The following is a 22,033-nucleotide window of genomic DNA, read 5'->3' on the forward strand; positions in this document are numbered from 1 at the left end:
TGTCAGGGCGGCTAGGATCTGGAACCAACTTCCATGTGAAGTGGTGCTGGCTCCTACCCTGGGGGTCTTTAAGAGGAGGTTAGATGTACACCTTGCTGGCGTCATTTGACCCCAGTACTCTTTCCTGCCATGGCAGGGGTCGGACTCAGTGATCTGCTCAGGTCTCTTCCGACCCTAGAAAGTATGTAACTATGAACACAATAGGGTTGTAGTTTGAGAGGGCTGACTGATCATCACATTAGTTGGCAATGGTGCCTATAGTCATGATTGCTACTTGATCATTGAGGGATAATATTAATTTCAGTAGGGATCATGTAACAGCACATTTCTTTATCTACTGCTGGTCAGATGCCCTCAGTTGTAGAATGTGTAGAATTCACTATTACATTTGTGGTGCTGACTACTAGTTCCTTTAAAACGCTTCTGTTTTTCAATTAGCATTACTTAAGTCTCAGGTTATGAGCAGATATCCATTGCTGGTGTCCCAGGGCAAGGCCTGAAAATGAACGCAGGAGAGGTACTGATAGTTTCTGTTGGGACATTGCAATGTGTGTATGAAAGGTTGTGCTAGGATATTGTCTTGGGACAACTGGCCCAATCTATTTTCCAGGCATCCCATGATGCACTGATTCTACCCCAGTCCTGGCCTCTCTTGAATTTGGGGTGGCTGGTGTAGCTCTGGTGGTAGAACTCTACTGCTTGGAGCTGATGGTCATAGGTGGTTGTGTTCAGCTAGTAATTCCCCAGCATCATGACTTGCCAACTATTCCATGTTCACCCAATGAAGGCAGCCTTGGAACTGGTTTCTAGCCAAACAGCTGCGCACACATTCACCCACCAGTGAAATCCAGTCACTTGGGGACATCCTCAGGCCTATCTACAACCCACTATGTCAAGATGAATTTGCTAAAGTTACAGTGAAAATAATATTAGCATACAAACCTTAGTATTATATATAATTTAAAAATCCTACTGCAGGTTTCCCCAAAAAAGCAATGTTAGCTTTAAACATAGCAGAAAATTAAAAAATGAGCAGTTTTAAAAATGTTATGCTCTCTTCCTCATGACATTTGCTAACAGTGAAGGATAATTCCTTGGATTAGCTGAAATGAATTTGAAGTTAGATACATTTATGTTTTTCAAAGCTAATAATCTTTGGTTTTGAGCAGTGATTTTACTGTATTTATTTAATTTTGTTCTTCAACTTTCAGAAAAGATGACCCTATGTGTTTATGTATTGTTAGATCTTGGAACTGAAGTTCAAGACCACAAATTTGTATACATGTTGCAGATCTCAAGTTTTGCAGCATAAACACCAATTTGGACATTTTAATGGTGGCTATATTTTAATTACTTGAGACAGCCTCGACTCCTGGTGAAACCATGTGTTGAAGTAGGGTACGAACAACTGCAGACCTGCCTCAGGGCCATGAAAATGTTTTCAGATACAGTTGCAACCAAAAGAAGATCTGAGAAGAGAGTGTGTGCCAGACCTATTCTCTAATAAAGGATATTCCCTAGTACGGGGTGGGAAGTTATTTTGGCTGGTGGGCCACTTAAGTTCTGGTGAGCTGTTGAGGGCCACACACACATCTTTAATAAGATACAGGTTTCCCTCGATTTATGCGGTACATGCGTTCCCAGAGAACAGTGCATAAATTGAATTTGCATAAAGTGAACCCACTTTACAATGTAACAAATAGGGATAGGTTCCCCTGGCGGTGAGGCTGGGACTAGGGAAGGGGTGGGGGGAGGAGTGCTGCTCCCAGGGCTGCACAAGAGTGCTGCTCCTGAGTGGGCTGCGAGTGGCTGCAGTGTGGAGCACTGGCCACGAGGTGGGCGAGGGTCTGCTTTTCCCCACACTCAGCACCAGAGCTCCTTCCCTGCCTGTGGTGCTCCCCTGCCCTCCCCCCGCCTTACCTGAGTTTCCTGCGCTGGGGCAGCCATAAGGAGCCACATGCTTCCAGGCCAAAAGCCCATACTGGGGCTTCTGGCTGGAGGGGCGGGGCTGGGCAGGCCTTGCTCTTGCAGGAGCCTGCCGGGGCTTCCCCTGGGTCCTACTGCCCCTTGCTTCTGTCATTTTTGACAGGGACCAAGGACAGATAAATATTTATTTTCTGAATTTTTTCAGGGGTCCTGCAGGCCAGATAGAATGGCCTCATGGGCTGGATCCAGCCTGTGGGCTACATTTTGCACACCCCTGGGCCAGGGTATGTGTGGACAAGCAGCACCCTGGGTGGTGCAGGGTACAGCACTCACCCCACCTTGGCTGCGGTGACCCCAGGAGTGGCTGACACCAGCTGCCTGCACCAGGGCATGGTGCAACCCATACAGGCAGCTGGCACTGGCTGCTCCCGGAGCTGCTGCAGCAGGAGCTGGGGTGAGTGGCGACAGGCAGAGCCCTGCGGGGTTTGGGGCACAGTGCAGCCCAGTAGCTACAGGCAGCTGGTGTCAAGCCTCAGCAACTCTCATCTGGGGCAACCTGTACCATGCTTCCACCCACACCTGCCCCGGCCCTGCTGCTGCTATAGTCCCCCAGGTACCACTCAGCTCCCCCCAACTCCAGCGGCTCCTTCTCCTCCTGCCCTTGCCGTGCCACTCCAGGTATGGGGGATGCTCCAACTAGCTGGATTCTGGCCCAGCACATGGGGCTCCAGCTCCTAGTTGCTTTCCACCTGCTTGGTCGCCTGCGGGTGGCTGCTCATCACAATGGGTGGGCAGAGCAGGTGGAAGGCAACCAGGAGCTGGAGCCCCGCATGCAGGAACAGGATCCACCTGGCTGAAGCTTCCTCCCCCTGCCCAGAGGGAGGCACAGCAGGAGGAGGTGGAGCTGTTGGAGGCTGGGGTGGGGAAGCCAAACAGCACATGGGCAGCTGCAGCTGCACTGGGAACAGCCTTGCTGAGAAGTTATGCATGCTGGCTGGGGCTGGGGCCAGTGGCCAGGAGTAGCCAGGGCTCGGCCCTATGCAGGGTGCTGCAAGGGCAGCTGCGGGCCAGATCCAATCAACTCATGGGTACTCACCTGTGGGCTGGATCCCTCAAGCCATATTTTACCTACCCTACCCCACCCTAATATCTAATCTCCTGCTACTATTTTCTTGAAACTAGAGACTTGCCTTCCAAATGTTGTATATTTGAACGAATAATTGGATATTGACAAATAGATTCTGACCTAAAATGGCTTAAACTTAGTTCTTAGCTTTCTTAGGAATAATTATCACTTCTTGTAATTTCCAAGATTGAAAATAAAAAGCAAGACCCATTGTTAAAATTGGGAAGAATGCGGGATTTTTTTGGCTTGAAGTGAAAGTTTCTATCAAAATGGTACTGGAGATGGAATAGAATAGTGATAAATAAAGGAAGGTTGGTTTTATTTGTTTGTTTTAACAGGAGAATATGAAGCTGGATGAAACTTACTAGTTGAAATACAATACAACGGAGTAAAGTACATGTAGAAACTTGGCAAAATAATAAAAATACAGATCTTCTGTATATACCTATTTCAGTGATTCCTCACATGAAGCGGTGTAGTTGAATGTAATGTATTAATGAGATAATATCCAGATTATTCCAATTCATTTGTGTCAGGACTTAAGGAAACCACTGAGACTTCTCGGCAATATCCTGAATGCCCCTCTTGGGAAGGTTATCAGACTAGCTAAAGCCACAAATCTTTAGCTGTTTTTCTTGCAAGTGTGTTTGTGGCAAAAACTTACCTTCCTTAGATTACTTTGTTCCCTGGGAGCTGTTTTAGAATAAAAATGGAAGAAAATGCTGTGAAGTAGAAGCAACTGTGCATAGGGTTATACTAGTCTGACCAATAAAACCTTTCCCCTGTAGATGAGATATTAGAATGTGCAGTCCTCTCTCTCATTCATTATTTGAAGCTTCAAGTGCATTGGATGTTTAATAAACTCAACCTTATGGCTTTCCTTTTATAGGAGAAGTTCCTACATTTCTCTCGCTCCTGCAGGTTTCTATACTGTCTAGCTCAGATTCCTGTTTTGCCACACCCTCCACTGACTTTCATCAATATAATACAGAAGTTTGGCCTGGCAGCTAGCTCTGTCCTAAAGATATCCATCTAATGTTGCCAGTTCTCTCAATTGTATTGCAAGTTTCACAATCATAGGCTGCTGACAGATGTGAAAAAAGTCAGCTATTAGATAAAAGCACCAAAAAGCCCCGCTGAAGTGCCTGATCTATACAGACGTTGGGTGAGACATGTCAAACTGGGCATGCACTGTGCTTGGTGTGGACGTGTACTGAGCTTAAGTAAAATGCTGTTTTGGTTTTTTTCATGTCTGTAAACAGCCTTCGTGTTTTACTTATAGACCTTTTTAAGCTTCTGAAGATTATGGGAAGAAGTGTACATTTCATTCAGTAATAATTTCTTCCTTTACAATCACCAAAAAACCCCTTGGAAATATGACCAAAATAAAAAAGTTAATAAATCAAAATACTCAAAATAAATAAAACTTCAAATTATTATTTTTTAATTATGAGACTTTTAAGCTAATCTTGTGACTTTTGGATCCTGGCTTAGGACTTTTCCAAATTTGTGTTTGGCAGTACTCAAAAACTTCTGGTAATTTTTTTTAAATGAAAAATATTCAAATTTTAAAAATATAACTCTTAGGTTTAAGAATCTTAAATAAACCATTTGCTATACTATTTGACAGGGTTTTCAAAGATGTATCCGAAATGTAATCCTTATGTTGTATTTCCTGGCAACTTCAGCTGAAAGAAAACATTAATTCATTAGGATGTGAAAAGATTCTGATGTATTTTCTGCTAGTGTGTAGAGCTTGCCCCGGGACTAAATTTAAGTTCAGAGGCAATCACTGATTATCCACTGAGATTGTTTTAATAGTATCTGTCCATTTCCTCTCTCAATTCTGTATCATTTACCAAACGTATGTTGTTATAACGACAAATTCTTTGATCCCAAACATTAATTTGGACCTTCACGGAGTCCAGACAATCACAAGTCTTTCCTTTGGCCCAGAACATTTTCATGTTGACTTTCCAGAAATACCAGTTGTTAAATTAAGAGCAAAACATGCAGAATGTCTTGTCAAAACACTGAATTTCAGGGAAATTCTAAGCAGCTGAGAGAGACACTTTGGAGCAGAAAAATTGTGTACAGTAGTTTGTGTTATTGTGTAGGTATCACTGCACATACCATGCATACCATACATGTATATGTAATGCACCTGTTAGCCTTGCCTTTTTTAAGTTTCTTGGTGTGTATGTGTATATGAGTTTCAAAGCTGTAGAAACTGTGTTGCATTAGTAGATGTTTTTTATCTTTAAAAATAATGTATTTATTTCTCTGTGTGAAAAATGAAAAAAGACAAATTGTGATCAGTAATTTTAAATTTAATCTAGAGAAATTCTCTTTCTTTTTAAAAGATATGTTTTTGGTTCTGCATTTTTATACAAATATCCCTTTCTCCTTTTCTTCTGTTTTTCTTTCTTAACTGTCCAACTTTGAGAGTTAGCAGTTGTATGGAGAGCAAGCCTTTTAAAGAAAACGGACACAGAAAAATGTTCATCAATTAAATTGTCGTGCTGTATTTTCAAAGCACTAGCAAATAGTTGCAGTCATCTCTACTAATGGAACTGTTTCAGAACATCTGAAACCTTGTTGAAACTGCAGATTAGATTAATAAATTTTGAGTATCATATTAATGTAGCTCTAAATTAAATTTGTAAGTGGTTCTATTATAATTGTCAGCCTTGCATATTTGTGAGAGATATTGGTACTATAAAGGCATATAAATCTAAGAAATGCATCTTGCTGGTTTTGGTCATGCATTATGTTTTCTTTTATATGTCTATTAATGACTGTTTTGCTAGAAAAAAAACACTGTTTTTTAATATAACACTGTATTTTGAAATGTGCTCTAGATTCAAGTTGTTTAGCAATTACACAGCTTCAAATGAGACCACAGGGTTGTAATTTTAATTTTCCTCTGTTCTTGCTTTGCTTTTATAGCTCTCAAATTGCAGCATTTTAAAATAGCCAAACAAGTACCCTTGTGAAATACAGTTGTGGATGTCAGTTTTAGTTTTGCAAATTGATTAGAATTTTTTAATGGTTCTTTTCTTTATAAACTATTTCTGCTTAAAGTTACATATTTGCAAATGTTTCTGCTCAGTTATTGAAAAAATGAAGTAAACTGAGACTCTTAAGATAAATGCAAACTATTTCACAAAGCCACCTATACAAAAGTATTTCCAGTTAGAAGTGAAATTCCAAAAATGAGCATTCAAAAGCAGTAGAGTGTGTGTCAAATACATGTAAGCAGAGACTGAAAACACTTCAACATTATGCATTCAAGATAAATGCATTTAACTAGATAAAATAGTGGTGAATAAAATACTTGCTTCCAAGTTGAATGATTTGTGGATAAACAGACATATTTCTAGCTGTTGTATTTCCATTGCTTTGAATGAAGTTTAAAGGAGCATAAGTTAGGCTCAGAGGTACTGGATGAAGAGATATGATGGAATATTCACCATTGCTACTCTACCTTCTTTTTACAATCACATCCTCAACATTGCTGCTGATCTGGAATATATACTTGCAAATACTGGTTCACCGTACAAAATCAATGTTCCTAAATTCTTTCCATTCTGTGTGCTCAAAGAGCTTGGTGGAAGAGTTTTTGATCATGAATTGAGTGAAGTTGCAGTAGTTTTGTATGTGATGTTAAATAGCATGTGCCAAGAACAATGGGCCACATTTCACATGAACCAGTTTTCAGGATTTTTGGCCCATTTTCACCTTTCAATCCACATGGATTCCATATCAGTTTTTGAGCTAGTAATTTATTAGAGGCATCATTTTTTTCAAATGAGTATAAAATAATACCATATCAATAATGTTTTATCAAAAATATTTTGCATTGTAGCCTTATTTAGTTCAATGCACCTGGTTTTCTTTCAGCCAGCAGTAGACTTAGATGTATTACATACTATATTTAAATAAAATGATGGTTTTTTCTCATGATTTGCAGCTGTTTGCAAAAAGAAAACCTCCAAAAGGCCTTTATGTCTATGGAGATGTTGGTAAGTTTCATCAGAGATTTCACTAAAAAGTTTTCTCTGTGTGTTTACTGAAGTTCTAAGGTATCATTTTTATGTTAAAGTTCATTTGTATAGCAAATGACTTGCATTTTATGAGCTTTTCAGGCTAGTTTTCTTTTAGAATATGAGATGGTCTTTAAATAGAGTTAGGAGTCTATGAGCAGTTACATTTTTGTTCATTAATTTATTTCTGATTTTGACATGGTATTGCCCAAATTAACCATATTATTAAATACTGATTGAGAGAGAAAAGAAAGGAAGAATGTATTCCAACTGTGCCAATATACCGCAAAAACACCCTTGCTCTTAAGGAAAATATGGAGGATATTTCATATGAAGACATACAGCCCCTTGTACAGGGCTTTGAGCCATTTGGGTACACCAATCAGTATGAAAAAATAAAAGTACAGCTGTTCTTCTAGCTATTTAAACATAAAATATAACCTCTTCCCAAACAAGCTGGTCTTGTACTGTTCTGCAGAAGAGCTACTTTCATTAGTTCAAAGCTATTGAACAATCATTACTGTAATCAGTACCTACTGTTGTTAAATTAACTACCTGTAGGGTGTGTTTGTGTTTTTGTGTTTTATTATTTGAAGGCACAGGAAAGACAATGGTGATGGACATATTTTATTCTCATCTGGAGGTAGAGAGGAAAAAGAGAGTCCATTTTCATGGTTTCATGCTAGATGTACACAAAAGTAAGTGCAAATTTTCGTATACTTACTGTGATTTATAAATGTCAAATCTATAAAGCAAACCTGTTTTCTTTTCATATGAGCCAGTTTGACTCTCTTTTAAAAAACTAATAAAAACAGGTTTTGGAAAGGATTTTCTCTTATTCCAGTGTAGATACTAGCAGCATGTTTGTTTAGGAATGCCTCCTCAAAAGATAATATAGTGCTGAGTATGTATGAAATTAGATGTATATTCTGTATTCATTTACTTGATAACCTTTATTTACCTAGTATGTTACACTAAATTCTATAGATTATTGATGCCAATAGTGAATTATATGTTGAATGTGATAATGTGATGCTGTTCCAAAAAAGCCAGATTTTATGTGTAAAATCAGAACTATAATTAACTATGTTTGGCCTCAGTTGGTGGCTTCATTTGAACATAATACTCCACAGTTCTAAAGAGAGGGAGAGAGAGAAAAAGGAGAGAAAATAAAACTAAGTTTGGGGGCGAGAGGAAAGAATGGAGACAGGGCTAGGGGGGAAGATATCTTCCACCTAGAGAATGTGACAAACAGAAACGTGTTTTACAGTTAGGTAAAGGAATGTTTTTAAGACTGAGATTGATTATTCCCAATGAGCACTTTAAAACCAGTTAAAAAAACAAACAAACAAAAAAACCTCAAAAGGCATTTCATTACTTGATTTATTTGATTTATTAAACCTTAGACTAGCCATTTTTCTAGTAGGGACAATTTAGAAATAATGAAATAAGTTCATTAAGCCTGGAGGAATATAGGCTAATGCTATCAAGGTCTGTATTTACCTTATTTAATAATCATGTTATTTCATTCATTGCTACCCTTGTTCTTTTGCTTTCCTTTCTCAACCCTGGATGGAAATGTTTCCAACCACAGCACCTTATGTTGTGAGGATCAGATCAGGTAACACAGCTGGTAACATAGGGCAATATAAATTTTACTTTTGTTGTTGTTGTCTGACCCCTCTCTCAGTTTCATGAGGTATTTTGTTTTCAGCAAGTAATCTGTACCCATATACCACTAAAAGAAAAACTCTTCAGAATATTAATAAAATATAGGCAGAAAGAGGTGGAAGGAGGGGGGGAAAAAGTCAAAATGTATACAACATGAAATACCAAATAGTGAACTTAATCTCATCTGTTATTTCTTCTCTCTTTATTTCTAGAATATTTAAAAGGAAAAACCCTTGCTTGACTGTCCAACATGATATTGGATGCCCTTGCATAAGGCAAGAGAAAATCATTAGTGGGAAGTCTCAGGAGTCCTTTTAAGCATAAAAATATTTGAAGGGTTTAAACACTACTGAGGATGAGAGCTGTTTTAGAGAGGCAAAGCTGATGTCAACTAGGAATATGTTGATAAATATAGTAAAAGGAAATTCATCCTAAATATCAGGAAGCATCCGAACATTGTGGACTTATTTACAAGTAGGGGTGCACTGATAAGGATTTTTTTGGCCAGTGCTGATGGCTGATTATTAACCAGCCATATTGGCTGATACCAGTCAGCTTACTGATATGCAGCCCAGCAGCTTGGAGAGCAGTATCTGGCGAGTAAGTCTGTGGGGGGAAGGGGCATGGGGGGAAGCAGATCTAGACCCACATGGTGAGGAAGGGAGTGGGGCTGAGGCAGGGACAGACACTGCCCAGCTGGGGCGGAGTGAGGGACAGAGCTGCAGGTGGCTCATCTGGCAAGGGGGCTTGTGAGGGGGGGCAGCTCCTGCTGCTGCGCACACCTCTGGCAAGGTATGGGGGGCATGTGCCCCCAGATTTGTGCATGGGGCAAAGGTGGGCTGTCCACTGTGGGTTGGGGCAGGAGGCTGTGCTTGGGGGAGGGAGGGTATGAGGTGGGCTACAGTTGCCCCAAAATTACCCATACCCCCTGTAGGCCCCCAACCTAGCACTGCCACCACCAGGCCCGAGTGCGGCCCTTGCACAGCCCCCAGCCCTGGGCCCATAGTGCACAGCCTGCCTTCACCCCACGCACAAATCCTGGGGACATATGCCCAGGGGTGCTCACAGCAGCAGGAGCTGCCCCCCAGATGAGCCACCCATGGCTCTTGTCCCGTGCTCTGCCCTGCCCAGCTGGGCAGCCCCTTCCTCTGCCCTTGACCCAGTCCCACTCCCTCCCCCCTTCACTGTGAGGGCCTGGATCTGTCCTCCTACACCCCTTTTCCCCCCTTCAAAGACTTACCAGTCAGATGCTGCTCTCCAAGCTGCCGGGGCTGCACTCCTGCCTGCATGCATGTTGCACACACATGCACATGGCATTTGTCTGTGACTTTATCAGCCACATTGGCCAAAAAATGCCCATTGCTGATAAAGTCAATTTTTCTTTTATCAGTGCCGATAGAAATGGACCAGTATATCTGTGTACCTCTATTTACAAGTTTCAAGTTGGGGAACTGTATTAGAGTACCTTAGACAATGACTTACAAGTTCTTTGATTCCAGAATGCCGAACACTTGTAAAGAAATAATTCTCAGCCTCTTGAAGAATCACATCAAGTATCGTAACTCCAACATTATGCAAAGTTTTTATCATTATAAACAATTCCTATCAACTGTTTTTAGAAATCACAGGTCTGGGAGGGACTTTATGGTACCCATTACTTTGTACAGATGCAGGATTTGCTGTTCCTAAGGCAGTGGCTTTGAAACAACGGGCCCCAAGACCCCTCAGTGGTGTAGTGACACAGGCAGCAGCCAGGTAAAACGCCCTCTGTGCAGGGATGCAGTATGCCCATGCATCTCCTGCAGTAGGGGTGTCTGATAACCCTAAATCAGGCAGGAGAGCTGGTTAATGCTGCAGCCTTTCCATTTCCCATCAAGTTCCACGTGGAAACAGAGGCATATGAAACAGTTCCACATGTCTCTGTTTCTAGGAAATGCCATGTAGGTTAAAACCATCAGGGCAGCAGCATAAGCAAGCTCCCTCCTGCTTTAGAGTTATCAGAGAACCCTAATGCAGGAGGAGCATGCATGTACCAGAGCCCATTCCTGTCTGCCTATGCACAACATACATGGGGCAGTTTTACCAGTGACAGTTGTGACACCCAGTTGAGAATCACTGAGATAAGTTGAGCATAACAATGGTTCTTGGTTGGGAATACTGCCATGTTCAAATAAAGGTATGGAGGGGTGCCCTTACTCTGAAAAGGTTAAGAACTAGAGGTGCATTGATACATAAGACCCATATTGGATCAGCACTGATATAAGGAAAATTGACAGTATCAGCAGTTGGCTTTTTTTTTGGCTAATGTGGCTAATAATGTCTCTGATAAATGCCCCATGCATGTGCAGTTGCAGTGCAGCATGCAAGCAGCCAGGAACGCAGCCTGGCAGCATGGGGAGCAGTTGGGTTTGGCTGGTAAGTCTGTTGTGAGGGAAGGGGCGGGAGGGGGCAGATGGTGGCCCCTGTGGTGAGGGCGGGAGTGGGGCTGGGGCAGGTGTTGCACAGCTGGGGCAGGATACAGGACGGAGCTGTAAGCAGCTCGTCCAGGGGCCATGGGTGGGGGGCGGGGGCGCAGCTCCCACTGCTGTATGCACCCTGGGAGGGCATGGGGGAAATGTGCCCTCGGATCTGCATGCAGGGCGAGGGTGGGCTGCTGCTGGGACTGGGAGCAGTGCTGGGTTCTTCCAAGTTGGGGGCAGGGTTAGACTGCACTTGGGGCAGGCGGAGGCACCAAGCGAAGGCTACGGGGAATTTTGGGGTGGCTGAAGCCCCCTGTAGTCCCTCTCCTGGTGTCGCCACCACCCACCCCGAGCCTAGCCCAGCCCAGCCCAGCCCAGCCCCTGCACCAGGAAGAGTCCAGTGCCACTCCTGGCCCCAGCCCGCAGCGGCAGCCCACCCTTGCCGCACACACAGATTTGGGGGAACATGCCCCCCCATGTCCTTCTGGAATGCATGTAGCAGCATGAGACACCACCCTTCCTCCCCACCCCCTGTTTCCCCCTAACAAGCCACCCATGGCTGCATCCTAAGCTCTGCCCCACTCCCTCCCTCTCTGTGTGGCCTTGATCTACCCCCCATGCCCTTTCCCCCACAACAGACTTACTGCTGGATGCTGCTCTCCAAGCTGCCCGAATGCACGAAAGCAATTGGATTGATGTCGGCTGATGTGGCTCATTAAAAATAGGCCATCGGTATTGACCCAAAAAATCTGTATCAGTGCACCCCTATTAAGAACCACTATTCTAAAGCAGCCTAAACAGGTTCTTGTCCTCTTAGTAAACCTCCAAAAGCAAACCACCACAGATTCCCTATGGCAAGGGGTATCAACTGGGGGGGTAGGCATACGCCTGGGGATACTTTGAAAGATCCCAGGGGATACGCTGGGGCAGGTGGGGATGGAGCACTGCCACTGCTCACCACACCTCTGCTTTGCCCACCAGGGGGTATACTTATTAAAAAAGGTTGAAAACTCTTGCCCTATTGTGACTTGTTCTCTTCTCCTCCTATTATTGCAGCTAGAAATTTTTTTTTGGAGTTTTGAGCTATTGTATTTACTTAAATATAAGATAACCCTGAATACAAGATGACCCCAAGAATTCAATTTTATACCTGGAAAATGTGTACATTTGTTATAATTTTGCAGGTATAGAATTTAATTATTGCAGGTTTGCCTTGAATTTGTCCCCTCCCACTGCTACAGCAGGGAAAATAAAATTTTGAGGGTTAGGTGGCCAGTTTGTCCTCTGCCGCCTCCCCCCGCAACTTCCTCCTGCAACCTCTTCCCCCTTACTGTCAGACCCTGCTCTCCCTAAATGCATGGAAGTAAGGCGTAAAGCTGAAAACACTGACTTTGAAATGAACATGCCTGTAATAACTTACATATAGGCAAATTACTATGGGTACTATCCAGAATTAAGGTATTTTACCTTTTTGAAATTGCTGTGGGTTTTAGCACAGGTACTTCATAAAAGCACTTTTAAGCAGCACTTTTGTAGCTACTTATATATAGTACAAAATATACTTTTTTGCAAATATATATATAGCAGTACTTCTACGAAAACTGTCCTGTGGCTGCTATGGTTCACTTGACAGTCCAAAGCATATCATTGCCATTACGTCATACATCTTCCCATCACAATATCTGCACTGAGCACCTGCGCTCTTACATGTCCACACACCTGCATTTTCATCGCCATCACCCTTGCCAGTCACAAAGACACGCAACTTTTCCCTACACCCTAAGCTTACCCTGTCCCTCTCCTCCACCCCGTCTATTTCTTTCCCAGTCCTTTCAGTCATCACTGCCATTGTCACTTTCTTCTCTCTCCTCATCGCCGCTGCCACCACCATTGTCATCATTGTCATCACTTTCTTCATGGGTCACGCCCTTGAATCATCTTTGCCAGTTCATCCTCCTTTAGATGATCCCCACCACCTCTCCAACATCTTCCAGCACTTTCCTGTAGTACCCTTGCATCTTGCTTAGTCCCATTCTGACACAGGCCTCTATTGAGAGGTTTGTGCGCTCATATATGAAGAACTTCCTGGACTTCCATAGGCATTTCTAAAGTAGGAAATGAACTGATTTAAGTAGGTCACCAGGGACCCCTTCTGTTTGGACAAGTGCCCAAAGAGCACCACTTCTCTGGTCAGGGTTTGGACCCTGTCACAATCTTGAGAAGTGTATAAACACTTTCCTGCACACCCCTTTGACTAAAGGACACTACCACAGGAGGTGGTCAGTTGTTTCTGCTTTCCATGGGCAGGTTTTCCTGGAGCAGTATAGTTGGTTTCTCTGTGATACTGGGAGTATGCAGTGGGCTACTTGCCATTTCATGTCTTTGTGCTCTTTTTGCAGGTCCTTGTGGATGACCCTCTCCCACGTGGCTTGGCAGGTGTCATTGGGGAGTAGGTCCATGGCTGACACCACATCCTGTTTCCTCACCACCTCCTGCATTTTTGTGGTGGTTCCTTAGGGTCATCAGGCCATCTATAGTGCATACTTGCTGCGGAACTGCTCCAGGGTTCTATAGAACCACGGCGGTTCCCAGGTAGCTAGGTGACAGCACACGTATCCTCCAACATCGTAGCATGTCACCAGAAAATTCTTCATGAAGCAGACTGTTTTAGGCTCTGCCCCAGTTACCAGTTTGCATATCTGGCTTATGTATTTGGCCGAGAGGAAAAGCATTATGTCTGGCTTTCCTCGGGCCCCTGTCCATTTAGCCTTGTACAAGGTTTTCCTCTTCACTCTCTCCAATCCAGAGCCCCAAAAGAAGATGCATATGGTCCTCTGGATTGTGTGGGCAATTTGTTCCAAGTTGGGGAAGACAAGGGCAACTTACAGAAGCACCAGTAGCAGCACTGCCTTCCTGAGTGCTATGTGCCCCCCCCTTTGACAGGCAGTGCATGTGGCACAGTTCCTATTTCTGATTAACTTTAGCTTCTGTCTTTTCCCACACCTTCCACCCAGTTAGCTCTGTGTTGAGCTCCAGCTGAGGATCTTCACCTCCTTGTGGGGGTATGGGGACCCCCAGAGACAACAAGTCCCCCAGATCACCCAGTACCTGGCAAGTGCTTTTACTCACAATTAGCTTGGCATCTGCCATCACTCCATGTATCTGTGTGTGTTTCAATACTTTTTTAATCGGCCGCTTGTCCATGCAGAGGATGTTGAGGTCATCCATGTAGGCCAGGACCCTAGCTTCCTCTTGATTGAGCTAGAGGTGCAGATGTTGTGAAGCGTGGGACCCCAAACAGCCAGACCCCCAACTCCATTGCAATTGGTGCCTGTTTACCAGCACTCAGCTGCTTATGTCCATGTACAGTATCTTTATCCAGGTGACAAAGGTTGGTGGGACCCCCATCTCCTTCAGCATCTCAAACAGGAATCGGGGGGATATTCAGTCATAGGTTTTTCCCATGTCAAAGTTCAGCATGGCACTGCTCCAGCCCCTCTCCTGCTGGTATTGCAGAGCATCCCATAGCTGCATCAGGGCTCCATGGATCTGTCTCCCTGGCACTGTGCACATCTGGTCTTCATGGATTGCTGTCCCTATGACAGATTTAAGGCACTCAGCCAACATCTTGGCCAGCAATTTATAGTTGATGTTCAGGAGAGTTATGGGCCTCCAGTTCTTCAACTCTTCCCTTGGACCCTTCTTATACTGGTCCATCCCTGCCCCCAGGTCATGAGGCACTGGTCCATCCCTGTCCCCAGGTGGCCCTCTCGCAGTCAGTCTTTGAAGACCTCGAGTAGGTCAGGGCCCACCTGATCCCAAAACTGCAGAGGGTTTTGTCAACCTCCTCCAGGGTCCACTCCTTTACCAGCATCAGCTGTTTGCCCTCTCCAAACATCTGGGTGAGCATCTGCAGACAATCCTACAGGTCCCACAGGTCCTCTGGTCGTTCGGTGTACAGCTCCTTGTAGATAGCCACCACAGTCTCCAGTATTTCATTCAACTAGTGCAAACTATACATAATATATTAGTTGAAAGCCAAAAAGCTTATAATTTATCATATAGTTCACTGGGTTGGGCCCCAGCAGAGTCGATAGCATTTCAAGCCGTGGTAACCCCATGAATTGCTCAGTATGTTTGTATACTCCAGATACTCTCCACTGGAACTAGGTATTGTCAATGTCCTAGGATCCTTCAAAGATTTATATGCAGATGAGGCACAGGATGACCTGGTCTGCTTCCGCCCCGTGGAGGGCAGGGACATACTAATCTTATGCACCAGGCTGAGACAGGGTTTCTGGGTGAACTGTTTGGTGCCCTGTTCGGTGATGTTTGCCAGACATTTAAAGATCATGAGGATATAGGAATAATTGGAAATGGGAAACAAAGGCACAGCTCAGCTGTGGGAATGAAACAGAAGTCACATTCTATTTAGTAGGCATGGCCCATGGTGACTTGAAAAAGAGTCAGCGCTAAGAGGGACTGAGCGCAATTGGTGCATCTTATCTTGCACTGAATAATTCAGATGGTCGGTAGTAAGCTGTCCTTGTGGGGACTATTCCCAGCTTGCTCGTGTGGCCATTTGGCTAAGGGCAAGTGAGACTGGTGGACATCTGAGCCTCAGGACCTCCAGGTTTGGGCCTGAACGTAGGATACCTGTCATATGGATTTGGGGGTATCTGAAGCCCCAGACTGAAAAGCCTGGAGTGGAGGATACTTGCTCGTTGTAGTGCCACATATGGCATTTTGAATGATTGAGTTGTGCCTAACTGATAGGGTTCAGAACAGATTTGGCTAATTTGACCTGGAAAAAACCCTCCTGTAGGTTCCCATCAGCATCTTTTGATCTTAGCCACAAAAAAAAAAAAATGTAGAAGTTCATTTCGGGCACCAAGAGGAGGGTGTCAGGGCTGGCTCTGACCCTCCTGATCCCAGCCTAATACTGCAGTACCTCTAGACCTGGTGCCAGTTCCCTGTGGAAGTAACACCCTTCCATTATTTTTAAAGGCCCCAAAAAAAGCTTCCTGCTAGTATGATTGCTCAATATGGGCCATGTGTTTCATAGTCATTCTCAGCGTTGGCTTCATTTAATCAATTCTATAGTTGGTTTTCATGCTGCTTGTGACAACAGTTTAATGATAAGCAACATATTTAATAAGATTTTCTTGTATGCAATGCAGGATGAACAGTGTTTTTCCATATCCTGATGGGGGGGACCTCATCTTATATTTGAATAAATACGATAGATCTGCCTTGTAGTTTAAATCTGTTGCCTCATGTCCTGTCCTATGTGGTAAGAGAAAGCAATGCTTTTCTATATTCTTTATGACCAGCTTTCAAATATTTGAAAACTGCTATCATATCCCTCTCTTAAAACTAAACAGACCTGGTTCTACCAGCCTTTCCTCTATGGATTGAATTCCAACCCGGTTATCATCTTTGTCACTTGCTCTCCAATCCTCCCCATTTTCTCAACATCCTTAAAATGTGGTGCCTAGAATTGGAGACAATACTCTAGATGGGGCCTAACCAGCAGTTGAGTAGAGGGATACTGTCACCTCCTGTGTCTTGAATACAGTGCTTTTGTTAATACAGCCCCAGATTGCATAACTTTTCATACATTTTTTTGTGTTAGTGTCACATTGCTGACTCATTTTCTCTCTCAAAACTTCTTCAAGATTGTTTTGAAGGTTTCTGTTTTCAAGTTGGGAGCCTTCCTGATCTTTCCCTCAAAATTTAACATCCTTATGTCAAAATAAATCATAAATTTGATTATAGTTGTAGTCCTATGTTGCATCCACAGCATACCAATGATGATTCACTGTGACACAGTGACCAATACTGCACGAAGTGGTCCATATTTTGGAGACCAAATAAGTACATAAGTTGCAGTATGTCTGTTCTTAATAAAACTAACTTCTCATCACAAGGTCTGTCTTTACCAAGTGTTGATTTTTAGTGTGTTAGAGATTCTGTTTAGTATAAGCTAAAGTGTCATATTGTACTATAGTACTTTGTATGCCGTCTTTCTCAAGTAAAGTTCAGAAATGTAGGGATTAGTTTCTCTGAGCTGATTCTTCTTCTTATTCTAGAATTTGACCACAGAGTTGTAAGTATGACTTAAAACATTGCATATTTCCCTGATTGACTTTGAAATACTTTGAAGATTGTCCTGGATATTAGAAATCTCAAAGAAATCAAACTAAAGTCAAAGTAATAAATTAAGTATGACAAAATTAAACCTTTATCAATTAAAACAGCAGGATTTTTGAAACAATGAAAATAGTTGCACCCTTTGAAGGTGGATATCATCAGGATCCAGGAGGCTTACAAAGCAGTATTTGACACATTTTAAGCAGGAAAACGCAGTGTACTAAATCTGTAATACGTGAAAAGTTTTAAAAATTACCGTATTTGCCCAATTAAAATATAGTGCTCATGCTCTTGCATTTTAGTATCTAAATTAAAATGTGCATTTCTAGCTTTTCCTCTGGAGCATATAAAGGAATACACATCATGTTTTAATTTTTGTTCTCTTAACTCAGGGATACACCGCCTTAAACAGAGCTTGCCAAAAAGAAAACCAGGGCTTATGGCCAAATCATATGACCCAATAGCCCCAGTAGCTGAGGAAATAAGTGAAGAAGCTTGTCTCTTATGTTTTGATGAATTTCAGGTGAGTAAGTAGGTATTGTTTCATAACTTCAGGAAAACCTGAAGTTTTTGATCTTTTACTCTAGAATCTCTTACTTTTCATATAAGTCATATTGGTAGAAGGCTAAAATTCAAGAATAGGAATTGTGCTTCCAGTTCCTGAAGAAGTTAATTGGATTAATGTTCTTCAAGTTTTGATAATGCATTATTATCATTTCATTCACTGTAGGGATATTTAATGCTTAAAGAGATGATTATATGAGCACTTTGGGGTAGACATGTCCTTTTTGCGATGTTTATGCAGTGCTGAGTGCATTGGTATCCTGATACCTGCTTGGTATCTCCTAGTCACTGTCATTCAAATAACCAAATAAATCTTTGAGTGACTATGATCAAGGACTTGGGAACATCGTGTCCAATGCAACTGTAATTTTGTATGGGGTCTGCTGGAGTCTATTTGACAGCACTGTGTAAACACCAGTTAAATCATAAGCAGTTTTTATTGAATTCAGTATGAAAATATATAATAAACTGACAAAATATTTTGCATAAACTAACTTGATTAAATTATTTTTATTCTCCAGAATTCTTGAGCTCTTTATTTTTAATATGCCTCATAATGTTATGTTGAAAATTCACAAGTGCATTAAAGAAATTTTGGGGAGAGAAGCTGCTCTACAAAGACAAGTAAACTCTGTAATAGACAAGTAAAAATTAATTGTTTTAATGTGTGTGCCATTTTTCCTGTTATGAAAGATTGATTAGTCTTTGAAGTTTTCACAGATAGGCATGCTTCATTTGCCATCTGGGAAAAGAGTTCTTGACTTATTCATTATGTTTTACTGCTGATCTCTTCTATCCATCTAGAAAATATTACTAGCACAATTCAAACCCTGTATCAGGTACAGGTATTTGCCATTACTATATTAATCTTCATGCCTCGCTGTAGAATTTTCTCTGGGTTTTCTCCTTGTTTTTGATTGCTCTCTGGCTTTCTTTGCCCGTGTCCTATTCTAATGGAAGAGACTTATAGCTTACATTTTCTAGGACTTGGATTGGAATTTAAAAACTCACCTTGAATTAATGCAGGGGATTTTACCTTATGCCTTTGAATGCAGTATTTTTTTTTCTGATTTCCAGCCTCATTGTTTGAAGGTAATTTTATATAGAAGTGAGTATGAAGAGACAGCTGTGTTGAACTATATTTCACAGGTTCTGCAATGCAGCATTTTATGCTTCTCCTGTTAAGCAATCTGAAGATTTTTGGTAAGCACGCTGATTTCAGTGATGCACAATTTAAACAGTTGTCTAGGAGGCCTTTCTGTAATCGCAGTTTTGGGTGTGGTAATGGAAATAACTCTCCTCTTGCATAGGAGTGGGTTTTCACCCGCTGCTTTGTCAGGGGCTTCACTACTGTATACTTTCAGCACTCCAAAGGTAGACTTTGATTCTTCTTGATGCTTTTCTCAGGTTGCTTGCTTGCTCCCCCTGTTGACATGCTAAAGGTTTAATAGTCTCATTCCTGAATCAAATAACTTTTTGTCTTTGTGGTCTGGCTGAGAAGAAAATGCAACAGGATTACTTGGAACACATGCAGGGGTTTCCCAGCTATTGAACTTTCGTTTAAATCTTAGATATCAATTCTTGTTAATTTATTGCTTCTATTATAAACCCACAGTGAAGTTAAAGCTTTGAAAGCAGCAGCACAAGGGGTCTTATTTGTAGCAAATCATATTATGTATAAGCAATGGAGTACTACATAGGTTTTGATTACTAACAAAGAGTTCTGATTTTTTTCTGAAATTTTACTAAGGCCTCTCATTCTCAGTACACTGCTTTCTTGCCCAAGTCACAAAGTAATAGAATAGAATGACTTGGAAATCTATTTTGATAGTAGAAGTAATAATAAAAAATACCTTAAAAAGAGGTAATGTTCATAATACTGAGTTGCATCTACTCATTTGTTTTCACAGTAGAAGTGTGGCTGGCAAGATTTTACTCAGTTTCACATGTTTGCATTTAAGCAGGTACAACAGGAGGAAAATAAGCAAAAGAGACAGAGAAAATAATGGACCATTCAGACAAAATTGCTGTCCAAACTGAAAACTTGGGACTTATTTAAATGATAACAGAAGGAAGCAAGGGTCTATGCTCCCACAGTAGAACCGTGGTCTTACAATGTGGAAGTAGACATGATCAGAATAGCTGTTTAGATTGACTTGAAATATCTTTCAGGTACTTATTGATACAAATAGGAAAAAAGTGGACAGTGTCTCTGAAGAAATATATATAGTGACAGGAGATTCCATGTTATTCCTAGCAGAAGACACTAAAGATACTTTTATTTCAGCAGTTATCAAATCGCAAATCATTGTATTTCTTCATTGTTGAAGTTGGCAAGTCTCATTTAACATCTGGAGGAAGACCAACAAAACCCCCAGCCAGAGTCAATGATGATGTTATAAAGACAATGTTATAAAGTATCCTGAAAGTAGGTGGTAGGATAAAGAGTTAAAGAAGGAATTAGAGTAACTACTCTTAACTAAATGACATAGAAAAGTATATGAGTCTATTGAATTATTTTACATGTTTCCATGTTAAAATAATTAATGTTTTGAAGTAGAGGTGCATTTTATGGTAGTGGTGTGGCTTCTGCTATGCTATTGGCTGCGTTAAGCCTTTGAGCAACTACATCTTTCCAAAAACTTCTTCAGTGCCAAAGTTTGCAGTGTTTACTATGTGGTGTTCCTTTTCACAATCTTTGATCCATGGGACTTTACTGTAAATATTTAACAACTTTTTTTTTTATACCCAGGCAAATTGTATGGCCTTTTAAAATTGGCCCTGAACATAAAAAACAAGATTTGTGCTATTTACAATTATAATTTTATTGCTTTACAGTAAAAGCCTGTAAAGTCAAAGATTTATTTTTACTTTGGGTAGTTCTGAAACAACTCTATACATAAGTAATTAGGGCTTCTAATTTTGTACTATACTGTAACTTGTGGCAAGTAGTAATGTTAACAAAAATAGAATCCTGACTTGGTAAGCAGAATGATCATGCAGAGACAGTATTTAAATACTATCGATATCACTTGGGTTTAAAAAGAACTACAATTTAGACAGTTTTTACAAACCAGCAAAGCTATTAAAAGCCTCTAATAAAAAACTATGCTCTTATTTTTTGAGCTAATACTAATTACTGATAATACATGCTTATGTTTGTCATTCATTATAGGGAGCTGTACCAATCAGTGGATGACTGAGTCTCAAGCACTTACAGATGTAAATTAACTATTAGTTTTTTCTTTTTTACTTAAGTGAGTCATAATGGAAAGCAGCGCTAGGTCATAACAATCTTTTCTCTTAAATGCTAATGAAATTTCTCCATTCTCTCCATTAGGAGACTCTCCTTATTGGTAATTTGTAGCCTTCTCTTTTGTTCTTGGTTGTAATGAAAGCTGGGTACAGAAAAAACCTGAGCTATGAGAATGCTTGAGTTATTGTTTTCTGTTTGCTTACCCTATAAAATTATCCTACCATTCAAAAACTATACAAGATCAAAAGAGCATAAATCATCTTCTGATATACAAAGTGACTCTTGCTTTATTTATATAGCTTCAAAAGTTTTTATTTTTTCGAGTAAGGTGACATTAAAATTTTGTAACTTCCACCCAGGAAGTTGCCAACAAAGCTATCACTTTCTTTCTTTTTACTCCATTATAAATATTTCCCTTGTAGAATAGATAAATAAATTTTTTTCAGTCCTTTATGTCCTTTTTCAAACAGTATACTGTGTTGTATATTGTGCAATTTAAAAAAATGTTAGTTTGTAACAGAATAATTTCACAATTTTAACACCTCTCTTATATGGCTCAGTTAAGGTTTTCAGTTGCTTTTAAAATTTGTGTTTGTGCTCTGATTTCTTATTTAAAGTACTATCAATGTGTACAAGCAGTTGGCAAAACTATTTGTACTAGAGTGTTTGTGCAGAAACTCAGCGATCTTGACTTCCAAATCAAATGATGCAAGTGCCACTTCCCTTTCCATGTCTTCAGTTTTTGAGACAACGAGCCTATGAACTCCACTTCATCAACCTCCTGGATATTAAAAATCATGGACTAAATATAGACATTGGATTTATGACACAT

At 41.3% G+C, this 22,033-nt stretch overlaps 1 protein-coding gene across 2 annotated transcripts in view; it reads left to right on the forward strand.

Moving 5' to 3' along the window:
* The window catches only part of LACE1 (lactation elevated 1), a 121,929-nt gene that overhangs the window by 15,525 nt on the left and 84,371 nt on the right, over positions 1–22,033 (forward strand). Inside the window, exons 3-6 of one of the 2 annotated variants that reach the window (XM_019537863.1) lie at positions 7,026–7,077; positions 7,695–7,796; positions 8,693–8,719; positions 17,774–17,904. In XM_019537863.1, coding sequence (XP_019393408.1) covers positions 7,026–7,077; positions 7,695–7,796; positions 8,693–8,719; positions 17,774–17,904 — 312 coding nt within the window. The remainder of the gene's footprint in view (positions 1–7,025; positions 7,078–7,694; positions 7,797–8,692; positions 8,720–17,773; positions 17,905–22,033) is intronic. The other variant, XM_019537864.1, reaches the window with a different exon arrangement.

The sequence above is a fragment of the Crocodylus porosus genome, unplaced genomic scaffold (genome assembly GCF_001723895.1).
Source record: "Crocodylus porosus isolate Cpor-Errol unplaced genomic scaffold, CroPor_comp1, whole genome shotgun sequence".
NCBI classification, from domain to species: Eukaryota; Metazoa; Chordata; order Crocodylia; family Crocodylidae; genus Crocodylus; species Crocodylus porosus.